This window comes from Rhagoletis zephyria, unplaced genomic scaffold (assembly GCF_001687245.7).
Source record: "Rhagoletis zephyria isolate East Lansing unplaced genomic scaffold, Rhagoletis_zephyria_1.1 Rzeph_scaffold_03279, whole genome shotgun sequence".
Classification (NCBI taxonomy): domain Eukaryota; kingdom Metazoa; phylum Arthropoda; class Insecta; order Diptera; family Tephritidae; genus Rhagoletis; species Rhagoletis zephyria.
Genome location: NW_016160362.1, coordinates 23,159 through 50,193, shown reverse-complemented (window position 1 = coordinate 50,193; position 27,035 = coordinate 23,159). Strand labels below are relative to the sequence as shown.

At 35.4% G+C, this 27,035-nt stretch overlaps 1 protein-coding gene across 2 annotated transcripts in view; it reads left to right on the top strand.

Moving 5' to 3' along the window:
- Positions 1-4,221: 4,221 nt before the first annotated feature.
- Positions 4,222-27,035, top strand: part of LOC108368729 (protein vein-like) — a 32,842-nt gene continuing 10,028 nt past the window's right edge. For both annotated transcript variants that reach the window (XM_017623638.1, XM_017623637.1), the window contains exons 1-3: positions 4,222-4,397; positions 4,561-4,685; positions 7,776-7,899. In XM_017623638.1, the coding sequence (XP_017479127.1) occupies positions 4,270-4,397; positions 4,561-4,685; positions 7,776-7,899 (377 nt within the window). In that variant the 5' untranslated portion in view covers positions 4,222-4,269. The remainder of the gene's footprint in view (positions 4,398-4,560; positions 4,686-7,775; positions 7,900-27,035) is intronic.

Genomic DNA, 27,035 nt, shown 5'->3' with positions numbered 1-27,035 from the left:
ATTTGCATATCTATGGAAAATTTCGATAGCTCGACACACTCTGGTAACTCGATTAAATTCTATAAAGAGTGATAACTTGACAAATTCACATTATTCTAGAAGTTTCGATAACGAGATATAGATCCAAATTTCCAAAAGCCTCGATTCCATAAACCGACAAATGTCTTTAGCTACCAACACATTTCGATAACTACCAAAAAATTTCGATAAAACTCGACAACTCGATAAATGTCGTTAACTCGATAAACTTCGTCAACTTGATAAATTTCGATGATTCGATAAATTTTTATAACTCGAAAACTATCGGTACAATTCAATAAACATTGACCAATTTCAATAACACGACACATTTCGATAACTTAATAAACATTTCCATAACTATAAACTTCGGTGACAAGAAATTTGATAACATTCGGTAACTAAATTTCTGATGACGGGATATATTTCTATTCTTATTATAAAATTTCAATGCATTTTCTTACCAATTCAATTACCATAATTTTTATGTATATTATGTATTCTGAAAACAATGTCATTTTCATCATTTCTTTCTTCATCTTCANTAACGAGATATAGATCCAAATTTCCAAAAGCCTCGATTCCATAAACCGACAAATGTCTTTAGCTACCAACACATTTCGATAACTACCAAAAAATTTCGATAAAACTCGACAACTCGATAAATGTCGTTAACTCGATAAACTTCGTCAACTTGATAAATTTCGATGATTTGATAAATTTTTATAACTCGAAAACTATCGGTACAATTCAATAAACATTGACCAATTTCAATAACACGACACATTTCGATAACTTAATAAACATGGATGATACAGTAAATTTCCATAACTATAAACTTCGGTGACAAGAAATTTGATAACATTCGGTAACTAAATTTCTGATGACTGGATATATTTATATTCTTATTATAAAATTTCAATGCATTTTCTTACCAATTCAATTACCATAATTTTTATGTATATTATGTATTCTGAAAACAATGTCATTTTCATCATTTCTTTCTTCATCTTCATCTTCACTTTATCTTTATTACAAAGTTCCATTTCAAAGTAAAACAAAATGTGATAACAACTCAAATTGAACATGTTGCAACAACAACTATACACAAATACGGAAATTTTGAAAATACGATTTTAGCTGNCTTTATCTTTATTACAAAGTTCCATTTCAAAGTAAAACAAAATGTGATAACAACTCAAATTGAACATGTTGTAACAACAACTATACACAAATACGGAAATTTTGAAAATACGATTTTAGCTGTAATTTTCAACCAATTGTTTTAACATCGGTTCGGTTCATTCGCCAAACTAAAGCGGACAAAATATATGTTAGCGTATTAATATATAGATTATGTTCTTTAAACTTTCCTGATCCCATGATCCTGTCGCGCTGATTGCCTTGAAACTTAAATCTACTCGCGGATATTTATTAATTTATTCTTATCATTTTCACTGACGCTGTTATTTGCTATCCTACAAAGGATACCGCTTCACATTCCGGTCAGATATTTGCGGCACACTGATTTATTTACGATAAATTACTTCTAGTTCACATTATGCCATAAATGCACCGAAACGGGAAGCACTCAGTGAAAGATATTTCTCTTTTCGTTAGATATACACACATAGTTCTGTTGTTTGGCATGGGCAATCAGAATTTTTGTACTCAGTGACTCAAAAATAAATTTTCTCTTAAAACCGGCTTGTGGGATAGCTCAACCAGCCCCCTGTCCAATAGAGATGCTTGCCAGGAAAGCTGGCTTCCTACTGCCGAAGTTTTACTTCGATACGATGATAAAATCGAGAACTTCCAACCCTTCTCTGCTATTCCCCAGCTTTGGTGCAACTGGGACGTCGATATCTACATTCACCACCATCTCTCAGACATCTGTTCAAGAATCTATCCATAGAAAAACCGTCACGTTACCTGCGTATGCAAATACCTTAGCAGTCTCCTACTCTTTAAAGTGTGAAATTGACTATCCAGAAATAATCACGAAAGTTTCCTCGATCTTATCAAAGTAGCAGTTACGCTCTATACAAAATTTTCTAGATTTATAACTCAGGCAGAGCTATATTAAATGTTTCTGGTAACACTATAGACTTAGTTGGTCTATCCATGTGAGATCGCTTTGTGAACTTTCAACTTAAGCTAACCTAACATACCGTAGTCATTATCATCACTTTCTGAAAAAACGAACCAATTTGATAGAAAAGTTATTAAAAAAATTAATAATGGTTAAAATACTTGTATAAATACTTCTACAAGAGCGGCTCATAAAAATGAGTATTGAAAACTTGAATTTTATTTTTCAGTTCAACTTTTTCTCAATGAATACTTAGTAGCCCTCTTCTAGCTTAATTGTACTAAGAAAATGTTTAATATTAATTTTGCAATGTTTTCAATTCCCATAAAATGTGTTTTGGTACGTTTTACTTAACAAGTTGCCTCATGTTGCTCATACGCCATGCCGTATTGCATGCGAAAAACTAAAACCAAAGTAAAGCAACACGTTGTGCGAGTGTAACAATTCATGCATGAATCACGCTTGTTATATTTTTAATGCCATTCGATGTGTTTGTTGTTGTGAAAAACAGCATGCTTTTTATACAAAAAAAGCTGTACACAAATACACATATACAATTGTACGTATATATGATATTTGCTTAATTCTAATATATTTAGAAATACTCACAATGTATATGCGAGGTATTTGCCGATTTTTTGACTTGCCGCCTCGCCACTTTTCTGCTTCTTTATATTTGAAATACACAATTTAAAAAAATTTAACTGAACATTGTTTCTTTATTTCGTTTTTATTTGAAATTTAAACGTATTACTTAAAGTTTTTTTTTCCATTTTTGTTGCCAATTGGTGCATTGTCATCATCAATTTCTATGGGTGGGTGGGTATAGTGATTGCTGGCGCTGCTTATGAGCAATGAGTTGGAAGAACATGGTCGCCAGCAAAGTCTCATTTAATTATAATTATGTGTCTTGGTTTCGTCTAGCAGCATAGTCAGCTATTTACTTTAGATAAAATTTATGTTTGAAAACTTAAGCAGGAGAGCTCTCGCCAGGGAATAAATCTATTGTATTAGGGGAAGTTGGACGCGTTTTAAAGTATTGTTGATCTAAGTAAAAAGCTAATAATATCGAAAATTAAGCTTTTTTTTTGTTCTCTGAAATTGTAGTTTCCTTTAATTTCTAATTGAATGTAAATCTAAATTATAGTTAGTGGCGCTGCATTGCTTTACATTAGGATGGAGCATTAGTGTGTCCACCTTTTGTGTTAGGCACTCAAAAAATTTTGTATTTTGACTTAACCCGAATTTTTATAAATACTAGTTTTATTATAGTAGAGATTACATATTAATGCACTAATATTAAATAAATATAAAAATGGAATTGATAAAACCAAGTTTTTCTGGAAGTCTGGATTGTTTACAGAAAATTAATTTCTCAACTTTTCCCAGGTTGGCGATTTTAAAAATTTTTAATTTTTTCAAATATTTATACCATGAATCTGCAGCTTATTAATACCAAGAAGCTTTTTTTACCAAAAATGCCGCGACTGCTGGGTGTACTTTGGTGCAAATAAATTTGAAGAAACATTGTTAGGAACATTATTTAGAAACGTTTTTTTGCATTTTTTTTCATACTCCTTCCATGATTTTTACATTAAAGCGCACCCTAGCGACCATTTTTGTTGAAAATAAATTGCAATCTCAGATTCTTCTGACCCCAAGACCCAAATAAAGGCTTTTGAATGTAAAAATATTTGCAATTCAATAGTTGTTTTAAATGTTGTTCAGAGACCACCAACATCAAATTGACAAAAAAAGCTTAAAATTGCCAAACTGGGAAAACTGAGAAATTACTTTTCTATACACAATCCAAAAAAATATACAATATTGTACATTGTTATTAATCGACACAGCTCTGAAATTTGTGCACAACATAGATAAAGACGTGGCGTTCACTTCTGCATACTTAACTCAATTATTTTCTGACACTCTTGCTGCAAAGGTACGATATGCATTAAAATTATTTCACATCAGTGCCTTTACAAATGCAGTAGTATACACTTCAATTCTTTTCGTTTCTCCTCGATTAAAAAAACGATTATTTTATAAAGCTTTGAAATTTCACAAATCGCCTCATTAATAATTACCAAAAATATATTTGCTCTAAATTCTTTACAGCACAGCTCGCATCAATACGTACTATAACCACAAATCGGACAATGGAAATCGGTAAAGAGTTGCACATTGTTTGCAAAGTACAAGGACGGCCACCACCCAAGGTCACCTGGTTCAAGGATGGCAAATCGATTAATCGTAATCGTAAATTGTACAAATTTCGTCATTTCAAGTGAGTTGAAAAATTAGACTAATCTATTTGCAAGCATCTCGCTTTGCCTACCTTTTGATACTACATATGTATGTACATATTTATTATGTTTTCATGTTTTTATTTATAATCAATATTTTCACACATTGGAATCATTTATTTACTCTCACTTTTAAATACTTAGAAAGCGTTCTGAACTGATCATACGTTCGTTTAACATTTCCGATACGGGGCGCTATGAGTGTCGCGCTAAAAATAAAATCAATCAGGAGCCAGATCGACGCACCATTTTAATTAAAGCGGATCCAGGTAATTAGCCGTAGCAAGAATTGAGCTTACATACTTACATGCATATGTGTATATACTTTTTTTTGTAAATATAAATGCATATGCATAGTGGTAACGAAAGTATAAATGTACATATATTTTCATTTGTATTTATGCTTTGCTTGTACATATGTATGTATGTATGTCTTGTCTCTTCTCCGTTTCAGTGTTTTACTTTAAATATTTATATACGCTTAATTTTCACAGAAATTATTATGGCCCAATTAATTTGTAATTTATCGCAAAATTTCCCTTTTTACACTACATAGTTAGTATTATTGCTTATGTAGCGAATGAGGATTTCCACCGATGTACATAAGTTTAATCATGTACATCCATATATACGTGCATATGTATAAATATGTAGAGGTGCGTAAAATTGACGATGAAATAAGATTAGATGATTAAAATCTACAAATAAAAGGCATTAGAACTCTAGTTTTTCGAATTAAAAACCATATAAATGCCATTTAAAAGGAAATTATGGAAAGAAAAGAGATGTGTGTATGTACCTCCACACATTTGTATGGAGTTAAAAAAGAATCGATTGAAAAGGGAAAAAGGAAAATTAAATGCAATTATTTGTGTCACATATGTACATTACCGGGGGCCGAAAATCCGCTTTTTTAGAATCTTGATTGGTAATAGCAGAAATATGGTTCATTATACTCTAAAAAAAAAAATCTGTGTGAAAGATGAAAATTTTAGGTCAATATTTTAGGCTCGCCCAAGTCCATCAAAATTCAATGTGCTCAAAAAAATAAAAATTGATAAATAAATCAATTAACACATTTTATTACTAAAATTGCAATTATCTTCGAAAGTATTAGTCCTACATAATTTGGTATATGGACAATTTTTGTAGAGAATCGAAATAAGCAAAAAAAAAAACTTTTACCATTTGAATTTTGATGGACTTGGGCGAGCCTAAGATATTGACCAACATTTTTAATCTTGCACACTGATTTTTTTTTAAAGCATAATGGACCATATGTTTGCTATTACTAATCAAAATTCTAAAAAAAGTGGATTTTTGGCCCCCGCTATTTACATACATACACATGTGCATTAGGGTGCCTCACCAAAAAAGTCGCGATTTTTCCATCAAAATTATAAAATTTATTATATTTAAAGACTTCTGCCGATATAATTCGCCAAATATTAAATTTTAAGTGCACTGGGCCGATTTAAAAAACCTCTAAACTCAAGAAAAAAAATAGTTTTTTATAATATTTTTTGCAGAAAATCACTTCAGATGATAAACGAATTTAAGCTTAAATGTTCTGCATAAAAATAAATTGTGTAATTTCGATGAAAATCTTCCTTTTCTTTGTATGTAGAGTGATCCACGCTAATGTACATATATACGTGCATTTGTATATATTTGTATAGATATCTGCTTGAGAGCTTGTATTGATGATAGCAGCAGATTCGCTTTTTCTGATCAAAGAAGGGGATTAATTAGTATGCTTCTGACATTTAAGGTCATTAGTTAAAAAAATTTAAATGAGGTACTCAATGACAGATCCTTTCAATATATTTTTTCCATAACAACATCGATAACTAGGTTGATAAAAATACATCAGTAATATCGAAAAGTACACCTCTTCTCTTATCGAAGTTATTACTATTGGATACAGCAAAGCCAAGCTTATTGGCTTACCTGTCCATCAAAAAGCTCATGAATCTAGGCAAGGATAACTTTCCAACTGTAATTTGGTAATTTGTATCCTGCGTCATCACCTAATAAAATGAATATTTCATACAAGATCGGCTGTTGTTTCTGTGAGCTGGACGAAAAAAAGACGGAACACATCCTTATGAAGCGTAAGATTGGTTTTATTCCTCCACCACATTAGTTCCGTGAGAGAGCTGGAAAAAGTGCCTACCTAGAAAGCCCGCTCTGCACTTAGCTAAAGCTAGGCAACTACAGAAGAAATGCTCAACTATTTCTTCTTCTTCCTCGTCTCATGGGAGAATATTCCTAATCTCGAAGCGTGCCTACCAAATAACCAATGACCCGTTACACAAGCCATGGCCATCGAAATGTTCTCCCTCGAGAGGCTGAGCAATTCTTCGATTTTTTACCTAGCAATTTGCGGACATAGTAACCTAAATAGTTGTTGTACAAGTGCCCTCGTCTAACCATGACCTATTGGCCCTTTGAATAGTGTTATTTCTAATCCTTGGTTTGCAGGTTGCCATAAGTATCCCAATCTTACAATGCTTTCGGACAATGGAAGATTGGTACATTTCGTGGTTAGCACATCTGCTCTGCAATTGCCTTCAAAATCTCTATGTCCCGGGATACATATGTATAAGGCTGACCTTTTAGACGGTTCTAATATCATTCATGTGCAACCTTTGATCTTAGCATTGCCGCGTTCATTGATTTGATGGCCGCCTGGCTAACCGAGAAGATGTTAATCGTGGTCTTCTTTACGGCATGTGTATTAAGGTACACAGCCACCTCTTTTATAGCAAGAACTTCTGCGTGATAAACGCTGCAGTGGTCCGGAATTCGAGCGGATAATTCCAGTCTTAATTCTTTAGAAAAAACTTCGTAGCCAACTTTTGTCCAGCTTGGATTCATCCGTGTAAAAATTTACTTCCCCCTTTCTCCCGGTCTTGGTGTTTACCACTCCCTTCTTGACGGGATATTCATCTTAAAGAGAGTCGATATCTTAGTCCGATATGTGTAAGTACTAGAAGAGGAAAAGTAAGACATACTTAAAAGTATACCAAAGCTAAACCATGAAATTGTTGGCGTGCTTACTTATCGGTTATACAAGGCCAACTGGGAGAATCGTTACGATTACATGTATCTCCCATAGCACCGATTGTTCAAATATGAGTTTTTGTTATATATCTTATCCATATACATAAGTAGTTAAGATCAAACATTGTTTTCCTATTTGCTCATTAAAAAAAATTAGTCTACCAAACAACTGATCAAAAATGCTAATATTGATGAAAAGTATGGGGCGTTCGGCACTATCCTGAATTGTTTCTCTTTACTAAATACGTATACTATGTAAAATAATCTAATATATGTAAATTTACACATTTCAGAGCCGCGTTATCCAACAAGTTTAACGGGTGGAACTGGCAATGTTTGTCCCGATGATGCTGCTGAATTTTGTCTAAATGGTGGCACTTGTAATTTCTTTTCGGAAATCGGATCGTATTCTTGCATGTAAGTATGAGAAAAAAAAAACAATAAAAAAATATGAAACGAGAAAGCTTTTGTAGTGGACTTAATAAACTGGTATTAAAACTCACTGGAAGATACCCATACATAAACTCACTGAAAGAAGTCCATTAAAGTTTCGCTGCATTGGAAATTAAAAAAATTAAGCGATTAATATTTTAGGCAAAAAATACTTTTTTTCTTCATACATTTATTTTTACCGGCAAAACTGTTGATTATATAGAAAAACGTTATATGAACAGATTAAAGGAATTGTAATTTTTAATTTTTTTAAATTTGTTTGAGCAAAATCGGACTAGTGGCTCTCGAGTTATGTCAAAAAAAAAAGACCACCAAAGGTGACAATTTCCCCTATATGATAGTTATATATATATATCTCGATTCCTAGACGTGACCCAGCGAAACGCCGGGACACGTATAACTTGTTTTTGACCGATATAACATTTCCCGTTGGTTTCATCCCATCCCGATTTTGACTGTCGCATAGTGTTATTAACGAAACAATGCATACGTTTAATATGTGTTTGGTTATGTAATAAGTACTTGTGTGCACACAATATTTGTTGTTTTTCCATTCGCTGCATAGATATCAAGGATATCTGGTTTGCTTTTCCAACTTCGACTGGAGCATTATTGATTGTGATTCCAAATGTCAATCGAATTGGGAATTGCAATATTTTAAATTGAAATGGTGTGCCTATCGGTCGGAATCATGAGAACTCTTCACCTTTGAAAGGCCACGTTAAAATCTTTACTTACACTACTTTCTTCATCAATTTCTTTAGTGCGAGTCGTCTGCCGTTGCAAAGTTTTGGCCGATTAATATTCCGCAACATGATAATTGGCACACCTATTTTCAATTTCAGTACGTGGGGTCTCCCTGGAAGATCAATCGAGTCCAAAAATTCTGTTGGATCGTCTTTTTCCACAACGGTATTTATCGTGCTATTTCCTCACGTTGAATGCTGGATTGAATAATATTAGCGGTATTCACCAACGTGAGCAAGTGGCCTGGCAGTCTGGTAAAATGGTAGATCAGCTCAAGCAACGACTGTTTTCAATACCACTATTATTTAGTTGATAGACATCCTTATTCTTCGCAGCAAGAATAGCCCGTTCACTGAGCCAATCGAGATTCCTATAATTAATTTTCTTAATAAAGAAACATTCTTTCGATCAGTTCTCCTTTCGATGTTTCTAAGTTACAAAAATTATCAGGCCATAAAATTTGTCTTTATCTCTCATTGACTGGCACCTTTCGTTCCCAATGTCCAGTAATTGTCGCAAGAATACCTCGGCTGCAGTCTTGTCGCAATGTTGACTATTTCAGGCAAACATTTATCTCGTCCGCTAGTGTTAATCGAGGAACTACAGACAATGTTTGCGTAAAATCTCCTGCGAGCAATATCAATGCATTCCCGAATGGTTGAACGTTTCCACTCGAATCTCACTACAATCGATCAATGACCTCAAGCGATTTTTTATGTGCCATGGTGCACTCATCCCAAACAGTGAATTCAAATTTTTTTAATACTTTTTCCATACCGGTTGCCCTGGAAATATTGCACGTGGGAGTCTCGATGACTTATATGTTCAATGGCAGCTCAAGAACTGAATTGCCAATGCTCCCACCTGGTTACAATATCGCATCAATTCCAGACGGAGTGATAGCTAAGCTAGTGCAATTTTTTGATCGAACCGTTGCCAGAATCCATCTGACAAGGAATATTTTCCTAGTAACTCCTGGCGCATCCTCCCCCAACTCCGCCATTTATCATTTGCATATTCTTCTTCTACTTTGGCTTTGTAACCGCCTAAGTCATTTTGACCGAGCTCGACAAAGAACGCCAGTCAATTTCTCTCTGTACCAACTTGGTCTCCCCATTGCAGCGGGGGCTCCCTATTCCTCTGCTACCACCAGCGGATTGCGAGTTGTATTCTTTCACACCTGGAACTTCGGTTCCTATTGGAACGACATGTCTAAGCAAGCGGGGCCGCTGCATTTTCATTCCCGGCACTATGTACATTTCGTTTTAAGTCTCATACAACTCATCGTTCCATCGTCTACGGTTATCCCCGTCGGCCACGCGTACANGGCCGCTGCATTTTCATTCCCTGCACTATGTACATTTCGTTTTAAGTCTCATACAACTCATCGTTCCATCGTCTACGGTTATCCCCGTCGGCCACGCGTACAAGCCTGTAAATCTTCCGTAAGATATGTATTTTTGTCGAATACTCCAAGAGACGTCTCATCGAATGTTGTCATTGTCTAAGCTTCTGCGCCATATAACAGCTCGGGCATGATGAGTGACTTATAGAGTGCGGTTTTTTATACGTCGTGAGAGGACTTTACTCCCGAACTGCCTACTCAGTCCAAAGTAGCACTTGTTTGCAAGAGTGATTCTGTGTGGGTTTTCCATGCTGATATTTTTATTTATGATAATGCTGGTTCCCTAGTAAACGAAATTCTCCACTTTCCCGAACTTATAACTGTCAACAGTGACTTGAGTTCCAAGGCGCGAATGCGCTTTGTTTATGACAGGAGATACTTCGTCTTGGCCTCGTTTACCACCAGGCGCATTCGCTTCACTTCCTTATCCAGATTAGAAAAGGCAGAAGAGACTTCGCGATTTTTGTTACCGATGATGTCGATGTCATCGGCAAACGCCAGAAATTACACTTCGTTGTAAAAAAATGTTCTTGCATGGTTTCGTTCTGCAGCTCTTATTATCTTAACATTTGCATCATGTGATCGTAAATGCCCTTCTGCTTTCGCTTTAATTTTGGGAAACTTTGGTCGGGAATAGGAGTTCACAATAGTAATGATAATCATAATCATAATAATATTATCTCAAGTTATTGAAAATTTCTTTACTCGCAATATATGTACGTAGTAGGCAATGGCGACCCCAAACGAAATAAATTGTTTACGATTAAAAGTTAACTGATTTATAATGCTAGGGAATGTTGTCAACAGTTTTAAGTTTTCATTAAGTATTTTTTAAACAGCTTTCATGCGGTAGTTTTTTTATTTTCGTTACTCTTTTATCATTTTGTTATTTGTTTCGGTAGTTTTTAGCCGACTTCAAAAAAAGGAGAAGGTTATCAATTCGTCGGATTATTATTTTTTATGTATGTTACCGCATAACTTTGGACCACGTCAACTGATTTCCAGGTGATCCCATACTAATTTGGTTTAGATCCGATCATTGGATCATGAAAAAAGTAACGGTACTATTAAATTTTTTATTAGAATTGATGTCCGTTGTGTTTTTTGCTAAAAAATTACTTGTTTATTAATTTTTTACATTAAGTAATTTGTGTACCAGCTCTTCGTTGATAATATGATCACTTCGTTTGATAAGATGTTGTAAATTCTATATTTATTTAAACTGTTCCGATTTTGGATAAGTGGAAAGATTTAAAAAAGTTCCCTAGTAAAGCTATCCTAAACACTTTTCGTTTGGAACCAGTTATGTAATATTTCATTTAATTTCAATATTTTCAGTCTTTACTTTTAGATAGGTGATAATCCTATTAAAATATTTCCAAATCAAGATTTTTCAAATACCTTTCGTTTGGCACCCATATTATACCTCAAACATATTTTCTGCAGTAAGCCTTCTTAAATCTCTTTATATATATATATATATATATATAGATTTCTAAATCAAGATTTCTCAAATGCCTTTGGTTTGTTACCGATATTGTAACCTTTCATTTATTTTACCAATTTAATTGAGTTAAATTTTCAAACAGGTGGCAACCCTCCCCAAACATATTTTCTACTGTATATATTTTATAAACTCTTTATTTTTATACCCTCATTGCAATATTTCATTTGTTTAATCAATTTAACTGAGTTCAAATCTTCAAATAGGTGGCAACCCTCCTCAAAAATATTTCCAAAAATCTTCTTTCTTACACCTTTTTAATTTGATACCTATGTATATTAATTAAACTGGGTTAAATTTTCCAACGGGTTGCAACCCTCCTCAACCACATTTTCGGCCGTAAGCCGTCTTAAAAATCTAAATTTGTATACCCAAATTACCGTATTTCATTTATTTTATCAAAATAACTGAGTCTAAATTTTCAAAGTGGTGGCTATTTTGTTCAAAAATATTTCCAGCAGTTATCTTTCTTAACCCTCTTAAATTTAATATCTATATTGTAATATATCACTTAAATCGTGTTAAATTTTTTAACAGGTNCAACGGGTGGCAACCCTCCTCAACCACATTTTCGGCCGTAAGCCGTCTTAAAAATCTAAATTTGTATACCCAAATTACCGTACTTCATTTATTTTATCAAAATAACTGAGTTTAAATTTTCAAAGTGGTGGCTATTTTGTTCAAAAATATTTCCAGCAGTTATCTTTCTTAACCCTCTTAAATTTAATATCTATATTGTAATATATCACTTAAATCGTGTTAAATTTTTTAACAGGTGGCAACCCTCATTCAAAATATTTTCGACTGTAAGCCTTCTTAAAACTCTTTAGTTTGATACCCACATAGCAATATTTAATTTTCTTTATCAATTTAACTGAGTTAAAATTTCAAAATAAGTGGCAAACCTCCTACAAAATATTTCCAACAGTTATCTTTCTTAAACTTCTTTAATTTGATACCCATATTGTACTATTTCATTTATTTTATCAATGTAATTTAGTTTAATTTTCAAACAGGTGGCAACCATCCTCAAAAATGTTTTTGACTGTAAGCCTTTTTAAAACTCTTTAGTTTGATACCCACCTAGCAAGATTTCATTTTCTTTATCAATTTAACTGAGCTAAAATTTTAAAATAGGTGGCAACCCTCCTCAAAAATATTTCCGACAGTTATCTTTCTTAAACCTCTTTAATTTGATACCCATATAGTAATAATTAATTTATTTCATCGATATACATAATTGGGTTTAAAAAATTTCAAATAGGCGGCAACCCTCCGGTTTTTTGCGATGCCATTGGTTCTGGTATTATACCGAACAATATAAAATAAAAAATTTTCAAATCGGTTCAGCCGTTCTCGAGTTTTGACGACCGTGACATACGTACACAACATTTTTATATATATAGATGGGCTAAAATTGATTTTTCTTTTTCTGAATATTCTACGGTAGCCGTTGTAAAATAACGTATAGATACAAGTGAAACTAGATAACTCGTTATTCCAGGGACCACACGCCATCTTAAGGGACTTTATTACGAATTATCGCGATTTTCGACTTATCCAGCTTACGAATTACCGAGATTGCATTGTACGTATGACTTTCAAAATTTTAAGTGAATACTCAAGCACATACGCCCTTTTACCTGTTAGATCACACGTTCCATAGTGGAATAAATAATAAGATGACAGGAAGGACCATTCAGCTCGCCAGTTTTTAATTCCGTAATTATAAGTCCTATTTCATAGTTCTCTTTATTTCTATAAATTGCTATACGTCTGAATAAACCATTTTTCTTCTCCTATCCCTGCCTGCGGTTTTGCTCCCAGGGTGTATCTGTCTGATTTAAAGCAGCGTTCGGACTAATGAAAATCATATCTGGAGTAAATGATTCGAAAAATCGAAGTATAAACGAAATTTTCGTAGAGTTTTTTAGCTTAATTTTTTTTCATAAATTAAATGAAGGCTCGTATTTTTCATGCGGATTGAAAATTGCTTAAAAATTTGTATATAAAACAAGTTATGGCAAGGTTTCCACACTTGAGAAAATTATACTTTCAGCAAAGTTCTATTAATTTGTAGGAAAATCAGAAGGCGAATGTACAAGGTTACGAGTGCATTGGAAGTCATCCGGGGTATAGGAGTAGATCTAATCCGATTAGAACAAAGTCCGACAGCTGATCTAAAGTCATATTTTAGTTGATACTACTTCTGTCTAAAGAGTAAATGCTGAAAGCTGTAGCTTTGTCTGTCGCTAAAAGAGTTTACCAATCTGGAGGTTGCATGCCGCTCGGTATTTTCGTCTCCCATTACTAAATAATTTTAGCCACTATCTCATCCATACTTCGGGAAAGCATTTCTACTCAAATATTTCGTGAAGAAAGCATTGTTAATTTGTTAAGGTTACTAATGATAAAACTCCACACCAAGCTTTTCGGGCTTACAACACCTTTCAAGTTGTCAGCACTCTGTTATCTAAATGGGAGAAATTAACTTCGGAAGTTCTTCCTGCGGAAATATTCAAAGTTATTATGCAAATCGCTCATTCTGATTATAAGAGCACGGGTCCGCAAAATTAGAAAACCAGGGGGCTTCTAAAAGCTCTAGATCTTTTATAAAGGGTGCGTTTTTTACCTTCCTTTTATTAACTCGGGATGTAACTATGTAATATTCATGCGCCTAAAAGATGCAACGATTTCTATTCTCAAGTTACATACATGATGACAGTACGAATGGCAATTATAATAGGGAGGTTTTAGTTTCTTAAACAATAATTTTATTTAACTGATAGAACTTCCGATAGGGATAACTGTTAAAGGAGCTGTCAGCTGTCGCATATATATTGGTAGCCATTTTTATTCACGAAAACCACACTCTATAAGTCACTCATCATGCCCGTGCTGGTATATGGTGCAGAAGCATGGACAATTACAACATCCGATAAGGCGACTCTTGGAGTATTCGAGAGAAAGATTTTGCGTAAGATTTACGGGCCTTTACGCATTGGCGACGGCGAGTATCGCAGACAATGCAACGATGAGATGCATGAGCTTTAAAACGATGTGGATATAGTGTAGTGTATTAAAATACACCAACTCCGCTGGCTGGGCCATGTTATTCGAATGGACACCGACACTCCAGCTCTAAAAGTATTCAACTCGGAACCTGCTGGTGGTGGCAGAGGAATGCGATAGAAAGATCAAGGGCTGAAGGACTTGGCTGCACTTGGCATTTCCAATTAGCGTTTGTTCAACTCCGCCAAAACCGCTTAGGCGACTACAGAGTCAAAGAAGAAGAAGAAGAAGTGTCAGTTGTCGCAAATTGGTAGCAATTTTTATTAATTGTAGTTTATCATTTCATCAAGGAAAGATACACGCTTCAAGAGCATTTGAAATTAGTAAAATTCACTTTGAAAGTGAATCATAAATTCAAAGCACTTGAAAAAATTATTTCAAATGTAAAACTGTTTTCGTTTATGAAGCTCATTTTTCGCTGAATGGTTTCGCTAACAAAAAAAAAAAAAAAAAGATTTTGGAGACAACAGAACAGAGGCAGCATTCATTCGTAAAAAACTGTGTAATTTGCATGTTGGCGGTATCGTTGGACCTATTTTCTTCAAAAATGCTGCTGGAGTCCACTTTACGGTCAATCGAATACGTTACTGAAGCATGATAAACGATTTTTGGTTTCAAAACATAGAAAACATTGATCCAGGCAAATGTGGTTCCAAAAGAGTTGAGGCTATATTTATACAGCCCATACAGCATGTAAAAGCATTGATTTATTAAAAACTCTCTTAACCCTTTCGCAGACACAACCTTTTTGGAAAACGTTCGCGGAACGACGCTAGTGATATTTGGAGTTCTAGACTAGATATTTAAATTTCCGTTGCAACTATTTAGAGAAAATAAAATTTTACTACATATAAAATCAATGCAATCATCGTAGCCTATGTCCTACGTGTTTTTATATCAGATTTTCTATGTCGGCATATGCCACTTGTTTTGAAGTTTGAAAAAGTCACCTTCTCGTCAGCCTTGAGTAGAGCTATAAAATAAGCTTCTATTATGGTCTTCTTGCGATAGCCCCGCCTGAAATGGTTTATTAAAAAGCGCTCCTAATTTCGCCGGCATTAAAAACACATCAGCCTTCCTTTAAAGGTAGTTAAAAAAAAGTTTTCTGGGATAAATTTACAAATATATATGTATATTAGGGTAGGTCAAATTGTTTGGACGAAAGTTTACCGACAAATGGCGTGGTGTTTTCGATTTCTATAGAGAATTCTATGAGAAAATGTAGAAGAAAATTTAAAAGCCGTTTTTACAGTGCCGAGTTAACTCTCATTCGGCAGTTAACTATAGGTTTTCAGTACAAAAAGTTAACTGTCGACTTTGAGGTAACCCCTCACTGTGAAAACGGCACTAAGCCGTAAATGAGTTTTTAGCCTGCGCATTTACAAAATTTAATTTTTTCGTTCTATGCCAGTTTTACAAAGCGTTCACCTTTTGTTAAATTAATGGATACAAGACGCCTATATTTTAGTTTATAACTTTTTAATATACCATGCGAAAATACACCCCGTATCAAAATTATAAACGCACCACACATTGAAAAGTTTTAACAATTTTAGTTATTTACATTTAGTTAATTTGTTTTGTAAAGATACAGTTTACTCTTAACAAAAATCGTATAATTTCAAGTTTCAAACTTTGTGCAATATTAAAAAAAATCAACAAACTTTGGTAAAAATTTCAAGCTTTTTAGTTGGATTTCTTATAAAGATTTTGAGTATACAGTACTGTGGTCGATTCAAGTTAGTAAAAGAAAATACAATGCGCAGGCTCGAAACCCATTTCCAACACATGGTTTCTTCCACACATTCTTTTAGAACTATCTGCAGAATCAGAAAATAAAAGTAAATAAAGATTTGCCCACCCTAATGTTTGTTTATACATACATATTTTTACATGTGCTCGCTCAATGAACGCACTCATTTATAAGCGCCGCACAATACATCGGTGGCATGCAACGCGTGGTTAAAAGTAGCAGTTGTGGAGCACTGCCAAGAAACAGTCACAAAGTGATCGAGTGAGTGCAAGTTGCGGTGTATAAATACGCATGGTATGATATAAACATATACCCACATGCATACATATGTATATATGTACAAGTATGTATGTGCATACAAAGACAAAGATTGCAGGCATCGTAGCGCATTTGGAAATAAATTGACGCGCTGAAAGACATAATTCACATTGCGCACACGCACTCGATTTTAGACGCACGTGGAAATGAGAGGGGCGGAATGGGCACGAAAAAAAATATAACAAAAAGAAAAACCGATGTAAGGTAGTAAATAGAGCTGGCGAGCGTTGGCAATTTGTGCAGCATACTGAGACCTTCATGGAGCTGCACTTTTGGGCGACAAACAGTAGTAGTAGGGGAAGATTTTTTAAACGACTAGTAATTTTGCACTGTTGCCAAGTTGGTGCTTTTCGCACTAAATTTAGTGTTTTCCTTTATTCAAAACGCGAAAATGTTTGATTTTGGAGCTTGGTGCGTTTTTTGGTGCTTTTTCTTTTAGTTTGAAGACACCAAATCTGTAAATCTTAAAAAAAAAAATCGAAGCTAAATTAATAGCAATCGTAAATATTTTAGCAACTTTAAGCGAGCGTATAGGGAAATCAAATTTCGTTATGTTTCAGGTGTCAAGCAGAAAGAAAACGCTGGAAACAGCTGCAAATAAGAAAATAAGAACAAGAATGTTACCATCGCTTGGACGAAAATATTTGAATTTATGGAAAACAGAAAAAATTCGACCGTCGTACAAGAAACATTGATTTTTGTTAATTTAAATCAGCATCCCTACAAAAATAAATTATGCATGTAAAGTCCATTAAATATTCCGATAAAAATTTGGTGCCTTTTTCGAGAAAAACGCGTTTTTTTTTGGGTTTTAGTAATTTTTCGAATTCAAAACTTGGCAACACTGTGATTTTGTTTTTGTTTTTTTTTTTCTCCTTCATACACCCTTGCGCATGGCGCTATGTACTTTGATACTTTTGCAATATTTAACGATTCTTTTCGTTTCATAATTTTGTTGTCAAGCCACTATATAAAATGTTTTGCTCATCTTCATTTCCTCTTCTCCTGCTTTGGACACTACCAAACAATAAAAATGTCAACAGCTCATTGATTACATTCGACATCGTTCATTTGACACATCTGTGGCAAAATTCAAAGATATTTTCGTTGACAGTTCGAAGTACGAAATGCTGAGATTTGTTGTGCAATTTCTTACAGATACATATGTACATATAGTATCTATATATATATATGTATGCACATATGCAGTCAGAAAACCAAGCTAAAATTAAGTTTATGAACAAAGCTGAGTTCATCTGCCGACAGCATCAGTGGGGCTTGCGACCCTCATTTTATACTAGCGCCGACACTCTTAATTGTTAATTTGTAAAATTTACCAAAATTATCCACACACACACTACACACTAAAGTCATAACACAAATTTAAAACGAAACTAAAAATATGAAATTTTAAAAGATCATGAAAATATGCCCTAACAAAACATTTTTACAACGCAAACACTTAAGCACTCTCAATGTACTTCACTGCTACTCATACAGGACGATGTACATATGTACACATTTATTTTATGTTGGGGAGAATGCGAAAGTGGAGCACTGTGTATAATCTCCCTAAAAGATGATGTAGCCAGCCACATGTATGTACACAAGCATATTTTCATTAGAGCGGGTCGGTACTTATCAAAAAAAAAAAACAAGTGCGCCTGGGCCACAATGGAGAAGTGAAACTTACGTTACATACATATCTATTTTATCTCATTACCAATATACATACATACACACACCTGTTTTGCTTAAGGTTAAGTTTTTTGTCATTTTTCAATCTAGATCCCGACCTCTACCCCTGCTCGTTCTAATTACATTTATGTTATTCTGTCGATATATCGATAACACAACTGATAAAAATATCGATAACAAAATCGATGACAAATTCGATAAAAATTTTGATAGCAAAATCGATAAAAATATTAATTATTATATCGCTGGAAATTTCGATAACAAAATCGATAAGAATATCGATAATAAAACCGATAAAAATATCGATTGTTATATCGATAAGTCCCAAGGACCCCGAAAATCTCTTAAATCCCAAAATCGTTCACAGATTGAGTCTCTGTGTCTATATCTATATTTATCTTCGCTTTTACTTTAATGTTATTAATTTTCCTCATCTACATATTCCCCTTCACCTTTGCCCGTATATAAGTAAAGTGTTTAAATTTACCTTGTTCTTCATTTTTTCACTTATCTTTACGCATCTTTGTTTTGGTTTTTATTTTTACCTTTGCCTTTCTCCTTTTCTTTATCAATGTAAGTAGTCACCTTTACTTTCATTCTTGTATTGGTCTTTTTCTAGGTGTTATTCTTTAATCTTTTATTAGTAAATTTTTGTTAAATTAATACCATGTGCATGCACTCAAGAAGCACTTGTTTCAGCCCCAACCATTTCCGTTGCATCATTTCCGTTGCACCATTTCCGTGTGCAATTTCGGTTGAATTTGCCAATTTATTCCCAACCAACCAACCGCCGCTAAAGAAGTTTCACTTCGAAAAAATAAAATAAATCAACACTAAAATAATTTTTCGTGGGTAGGTAGGGCGGTATTCGCTCAGTTATTAGGCTCAAAAGGTCTTGGTTCTCTTTCAACCCAGCGTACGGGCACTCGACAATTTTCGAAAGCTTCGACTTCCTACCAGAGGAAATGGATCGGAAATTCCGAGGCTGACAGCAAACGGATTCTTCTTCATGTACATCCCCAAGGGGCTAGTAGGAGAATGGCATCCTCTGGTGTACGAGTCCAATAAAATCTTCACGGTCGGATTAGAGCTGGACGGGAGGGTTGCAGCAGGTGTCTAGTGTCAGGAAGTCTCAATAGAACTTATGTTCAGACTGCCGGATCTTTGAAGCGGTCCAATGTTTTGCCGACATGGTGAATATCTACTCTGATACCTACTCTCTCAACCGCCTCGGACTACTTCCGAATTAGGTGCATTCGGGTCCCAGGACACAGTGACATCAGTGGTAATTGCAGGGCTGATGAATTGGCTAGGCACGGTTCCCTCGAGGCCATCACCGCTGACAGGGAGCGCACAGGAGTTCCTTTGGCAACCAGCGGTTTGCTCCTGGACAGATGGGCTCACAGTCGGTTCAGCGGGTGCTGGACGAAAACTTCGACATGCAAAGTGTTGACGGTAAGCGGTCAATGGATCTTCTGCAGTGCTGACTAAGCGCCAGCTCTCGAATTTTAGGGGTTTACATTGTCCTCTAGAAACCGACGCCGTGCGACTTAATATCATCGCGGATGCCTACTGCCGCAACTGTTTGGAAAACGAGGTGGAATCATTGCAGCACTTCCTTCTCAGCTGCGCGGCATTCGCTAGACTAAGGTTTAACCACCTCTGTGCGCATTTCATCAACACTACCGAAAAGCTCTCCGCTGCCTGCGGATCTTTGTGTTTAGCACCCAGCGCTTCTTTTAGTTTAAAATAGAGAACCCGTAGTTACCGTTCAAATAATTTGTGTAATGCGGTAACACAATAGGTAATCTAATTAATGTCTAAGTGAGTGGTCTTGTGGAGTCTGCCACAATAACCTAACCTAACCTAATCACTGAGTGTGGTTACAAAGCTCATTCAATTTTTGGTAAATTATTGAAACAAGTTCCTGTTACTGGAGCCCTCTAGCCTTCTACACCACTCGCTGGACGCTTCACAGTGATAGATTCCTAGATAAGCTGTATTGAGAAAAAATGATTTTTATATTCGTTTTTGTACGACTCGGTTTTACTCGTAGTAAAATGGGCATTGCGGTTTGCAAATCTATGCGATTTTTCAGATTTCTTCATTGCTAAGCAGAAATACTACAAATAACAAATTACAGGAAAATCGGGCACAATTAGTACTTTTGTCATATTTTATGTATATGGAGCTCTTCCACTGTTCGCCACCCACTTTCCTATTGCTTCCATTTGGCGTTCCATATTTCTCATTAACATACATACTTAATGTAGTTGTCCATGCTTGGACCTGCCTCCAGATCACGCTTTTTTGTTTAGACTGTCCGCCCAATTCTGTGTTTTCTTGATAAATTTTTTGTAAAGAAATTTTATAAAGATGTTTATCAAGTAAAATGCGATGGGAGCTTTTACTGTGTCAATATTTATAAAATAAAATGCTTTACGATTTCCACAGCTGATTTCCATATGAGTGGAACTGATTTCATTGTCACTTATAAAAAATATAAATTGAAAAGCAAAAAAGCTTTTGACTGCCATAGTCGAGCAGGTAGAGATGTCGGCTATAAATTATGTATGTCGCAAGTTCAAATGCCGGCATTTACAAAATTTATTATTTGCATATGAAATTTCAATTTGTAAACGCTTGCCAATAGCATTTTCAATCTTGAAAGAAAAGAGCTTTTGATTTCTTTGATCTAGAATTCCAATTCTATATATTATATATATTATAAAATATAAAAATTTTGTATTTATCAAGTGCACAGAATCTGGCTGTGTGTTTCCGATGCTTAAACAATTTTAATAAATGCTTAAATATTTATTTAAAGAAAATCATTTCGCTGAACTTGTCGCCAACTTGACATCTTAAGTTTTTTTTAATTCATTTTCCACAGGATATAATTTTTCCTGACCGTGTTTCAAAATCAATTTAGCTTCAAGTTTTTCGTGATAATCTAGTCACACTGCTAGTTACTCTTGCGTTCGTAACTTTTCTTAGGCGTAATGTGCCTAATATCAGACTAAAATGTAACCCTTTTAAAGCCAAAAATTTTTCACAATTTTAATTAGGTATGTAAATTTTGAATTTTTTACTAAAAACTTAATAGCGTAAAAGTAACAGCGTTACTTTACAAAACCCCTTAGTCAATAAGGAACGGCTGTTCCAAGCGGCATCTTATGCATCCAATGTGCGTGTACTGCTGTGATCGACGGCGACGACACCAACATTAGCGAACACAACGACAACGTCGACTCTTAAGGGCCATTCACATACAACTTTCCTCGCTTTGCTTGACAGTTCAAACTTTGACAACAAAGCGCGAAACGCAGAAGGTATGCTACAATAAACGCTTTGACAGCTTTTGCATTCTCCTTTTCCTCCATATTTTTTATCTGTAAAATAGATAGCAATATAATAATATGCATTAATAATAGCAATAAAAATTCCTATTTACTCTATTTTTGTCATTAAATGCAAATGCAAGCGCACAAGAATAGACAAATGTAGACAGCTGATTGCCAAAGTGGGCAAAATTTGAAAGTTGCCCAAGATTTTGCTTCGTTTTGCTTTGCTTTGCTTCAAACGTTTTTTATGTGAGCATACTCATGCATATGCCTACATCGATCTTATTTGTCAAAGCAAAGAACTATCGAAAGAAAGTTGTATGTGAATCAGCCTTTACACCCCGCCGCAATCTGACAACCACCACCTGAGTGTGAGTGTAGCAAAACAAACCNTTACACCACGCCGCAATCTGACAACCACCACCTGAGTGTGAGTGTAGCAAAACAAACCGACTTCATTCCCGCCGCTCTACCCTCACCAACTCTGGGTACGTTTGTCTATTTGTGTTTGTTGGCATAATTTATATTTAGACAAACCAATCAACGGTTATAGTGTAAACAAAACTCCTCGAGCCAAAAGTCAATTCAAGTCAGGGCGATGTACATACTATGGTGTGAAATTGAGTGCGGTGAAGTGATGTCGATCGGTAAATGTTCAAATTACACTAAATGTGAATATAGATGTCTCAAATTGCAGACTACAAGAAATGCACTGATAAACTAATTGATATGTATGCGTCTACGCCTAAAAATAGATAATATCATTGAAGAGAGTGCAGTTCGGTTCGGTAACTTGAGTGTTCGATGCGTAAATGTTCATAATATCACGGTGATTAACTGTATATTTTTATATATAAGTGCACTAGGGTGGTCTAAAAATGATGTTTTATGGGTCCTCCCCATTGCTTTTTTTGGGGGACCTATTAGAAAATAGTTAATATTAAAAACTGGTTAAATGAATAATTGGGTATTGTTACTGGATGTGTACTGAAAAGAAACCAAGTTTTCCGATCGAAAAATTTTGATTTTCAAGAATTCTATACCATTTGTACGAAACATTGCTTTTCCCATAAAAAACACATGGAAAACTTTAAGCGCTTTGAGCGACTTCTAAATACTTTTTGATTTCGAGTGAGAGCATTAAAATTCCGACTTTGTCTTTTTTTCGCCCTACCCTAATGTACATACATACATACATACGTGCAGTCGCTTTCAAGCAAAAATACGACTAACGTCATGACTGTTAATCTGAAGCAATTCCACAATTTAGGCATTTGAAGCGTCCAAAAGGGCATCTCCTACTAACGGAATTAACAACGTCTACAGCATAGGCAACAATAGACGTCGGGTGCTCCAGTGCACTACTAATAATGCTCTTCAATAAAGGTAAAAATAAGTAGAAAAGATTTTCATGGTAAAGAAAACTTGCGGTTGACTAATATGTTGAACCTGGGAACCCAACAGACTGAAAACCCGCACGAACACGCACGGAGACACCACTCAAAAAGGTGTGTCCAGATCAATTTTAAAAGCTATTTGAGAAAACGGCCCCAAATGTGGTAAAAAACGCTTTTGAGGTCGTTGAACCCGATTTGGTTTGTTAGAACCGCGAATTTCAAAATAGCCGATTCAATATGGCGCACCATCTGAAATTTGCCACCAAGAAAAACACTACTTTTAGTTCGATGTTTTTTTTATAAGCTTTTATTTAACTTGGTCATCCTGCGGAAATCGCGGAAATTTCCAATCGATTTTAAACTAACTTCCCGACAAGTTAGAGACTTGAAATTTTCAGCATAGTTCCAATCACGATGACAATGCAATTTAATATATAAATGAATTCTCCATATGGTCCAGGGGTCTTGATTCAAAGGCGGTCAAAAAGTAGTAAGATTTATGGCTAACAGAGCGTAATTTGCCAAAGAACGTAAAACCACTATAAAATTGTTAAAGCTGCCGGCGCGCCGCGGCGGTAGTGTAGCAAAGCTATTCCTAGTCTAGATATAAACCTCGTTGTAGGCATCATATCAAGGAGATACAATTAAAAGACTCCAGATGTCGCAAGCCAGGAGAAGTTAAATATTGTGCCTAAATATATATATAGGTACTAATAATATTGCCTTCAATTACGCTCGCTGTGACTTTGAAGGCATTAACAATTCGTTCGCAGACCTGAACTGGTACGACTTGCGCGACGACTTGGATGCCGACAACTGCTTTAACCCTCTAGTAGGCTGAACCGCCTCCAGGCGGTCGTTAACTAAACGCCTTTTGTGTGCACCTATGTATAATAATTTGTTTCTATATCCGTAAGGCACGATCTTTAGACAAAAATCGTACCCTTACGGCGAAGTAAATTTGAATCCGTTATGTCAATCCGTTTCATTTTAATCGGCAGTTGAATTACAGATTTTGAAAACGCGGTTAGAATTAATTATTTCTTGCTATTTAGTAATTTCGTGATTAAAGAAATTTGTTATTTAAAAAAAATTTTTGATATAAAAAAATTCAGTGGACTTCGTAGTTAAAAGCACCGTATTTGATATAAGTTTGATAATTATGCCCCCATTCGAAATGGAGAAAATTGCTTTCAAACACAGACCGTCTACAGACCGGCTTGCCGACATATAAAAACCCAGTTTGCATTTTTGACCGTCTGCAGACGGGATTGCCGGATCGTAGGTCAACATTGTGTAAGAGAAAGCTGAAAATATGTCAAAGTATATCGGCGAGACGGTCTTGGTTTTTCTCCCCTGTAGGAAAAACTTACTGTCACAGATCGAAATGGACATCATTTTTGGATTTCTCGTGCTAAAATCACCCATTCCTGAATTTTTCAACTCATAAAAAAATTGGCCTACTAGAGGGTTAACACCTTCAAGACAGTTTTGCTTGACATTTGCTCTGCTAACATTCCCACCGTCAAAAGTAAGCCATATAAACTACCTTGGTATAATTCTCGATTAAAGAAGCTCAACAATCAGCGAAATAAGTATTACAACAAGTATAAATCAACCAATAGTCCGAGTTACTACTCAATGTACAAGCGGTTTTTAAAAGAGTTTAACTGACTTGACAAGTTTCTCCACAAAAATTATGTCCTTAATTTCGAACTTAATATTAAATCTAACCCCAAAGCCTTCTGAAATTTTGTTAAATCTAAAAAATCATGTTCTACTATTCCCTCCTCAGTTTTCCTCAATAATAAATCTGCGGATACTCCCGCTGATGTTGCTAACCTGTTCGCTGATTTCTTCAAATCCAATTTCGAATGTTATTTAGACACAAATCTTCATATTGGCCCTGCATCCGGTGTTAGTTCCTCATTTAGCTTTGGTTCCCTATACCTTTCATACGATGATGTAGTGAAAGGTGTTGTTGATCTGAAGACTTCCGCAAGAACTGACATTAATGGAGTATCCGCACTTTTATTAAAAAACTGTTCAGCACTTCCAATAAAAATTATCTTTAACAAGTCTCTTTCTACTGGGGTAATTTTAGATGCTTGGAAATTGGCCTCTATAACCCCAATTTTCAAAAGCGGAAACAAAAACGACATTAGTAACTATATACCGATTTCTAAACTGTCTACCGTGTCTAAACTGTTCGAATGCATCGTTAAGAATAAAATGTATTTCTCGGTCAAGAGCCTATTTGCCCAAACCGACATGGTTTTTACCTGGGCGCTCCACGGTCTCAAATCTTGTGGTCTTTAGTGAATATTGTATTTCGGCCTTTTCTAATGCATATCAGGTGGATTGTATCTACACAGACTCTTCGAAGGCTTTCGACAAGGTGTCGCATAGAATTTCGCCTAGGTTTCCATTCTGTCTTCTTAAACTGGCTTAAGTCGTATTTGTGTTGCAGGCGATGCGTTGTTACGGTAGACCATTTTTCGTCTGATATCTTTGTCGCGACCTCGGGCGTGCCACAAGGTAGTATTCTCGGGCCAATGCTTTTTGTTTTGTTTATAAATGACATTAGTTCATGCTTCTCTTTTTCAAATTATCTGTTAAACGTCGACCATTTGAATATATTCTCGAATATAACGAACACTGCCGACATGCTCAAACTTCAAACAGAGCTTGATCACTTGCATGCTTGGTGCCTCCAATCGCGCCTTTCCCTTAATATCAATAAATGTTTTCATGTAAATTTTTCTAAGTCCCCAAATGTGTTTGTTACCTCGTATCATATCTCAGGCAGCACGCTGCAGCTTATCAGAGAAATTAAGGACCTTGATGTTATATTTCACACCAAGCTCTCCTTTAATGGCCACATCGATTTCATAATTTCTAGATCATGTGCTATGCTCGGCTTCGTCAGGAGGAATAATGCTGAGCTGCGTTCGTGCGCTCCCATCTGGAGTATGCTGCTTTTATCTGGCGTCCGTCCCATCAAACTTAGATTGACAGGATNCTTCGAAGGCTTTCGACAAGGTGTCGCATAGAATTTCGCCTAGGTTTCCATTCTGTCTTCTTAAACTGGCTTAAGTCGTATTTGTGTTGCAGGCGATGCGTTGTTACGGTAGACCATTTTTCGTCTGATATCTTTGTCGCGACCTCGGGCGTGCCACAAGGTAGTATTCTCGGGCCAATGCTTTTTGTTTTGTTTATAAATGACATTAGTTCATGCTTCTCTTTTTCAAATTATCTGTTAAACGTCGACCATTTGAATATATTCTCGAATATAACGAACACTGCCGACATGCTCAAACTTCAAACAGAGCTTGATCACTTGCATGCTTGGTGCCTCCAATCGCGCCTTTCCCTTAATATCAATAAATGTTTTCATGTAAATTTTTCTAAGTCCCCAAATGTGTTTGTTACCTCGTATCATATCTCAGGCAGCACGCTGCAGCTTATCAGAGAAATTAAGGACCTTGATGTTATATTTCACACCAAGCTCTCCTTTAATGGCCACATCGATTTCATAATTTCTAGATCATGTGCTATGCTCGGCTTCGTCAGGAGGAATAATGCTGAGCTGCGTTCGTGCGCTCCCATCTGGAGTATGCTGCTTTTATCTGGCGTCCGTCCCATCAAACTTAGATTGACAGGATCGAGCGCGTTCAAAAGGTGTTCCTTAAATATGCTTTACGCTCCTTACTTTCCTCTGACCCGATTCCTTCCTAAAGTGATCGCTCATTGCTGATTAGTTTAAATTCTTTGGAAAATAGGAGGTCTGTCCTNTTAAATTCTTTGGAAAATAGGAGGTCTGTCCTTTCCCTAACTTTTGTGTTCGGCATTATTCAAGGAA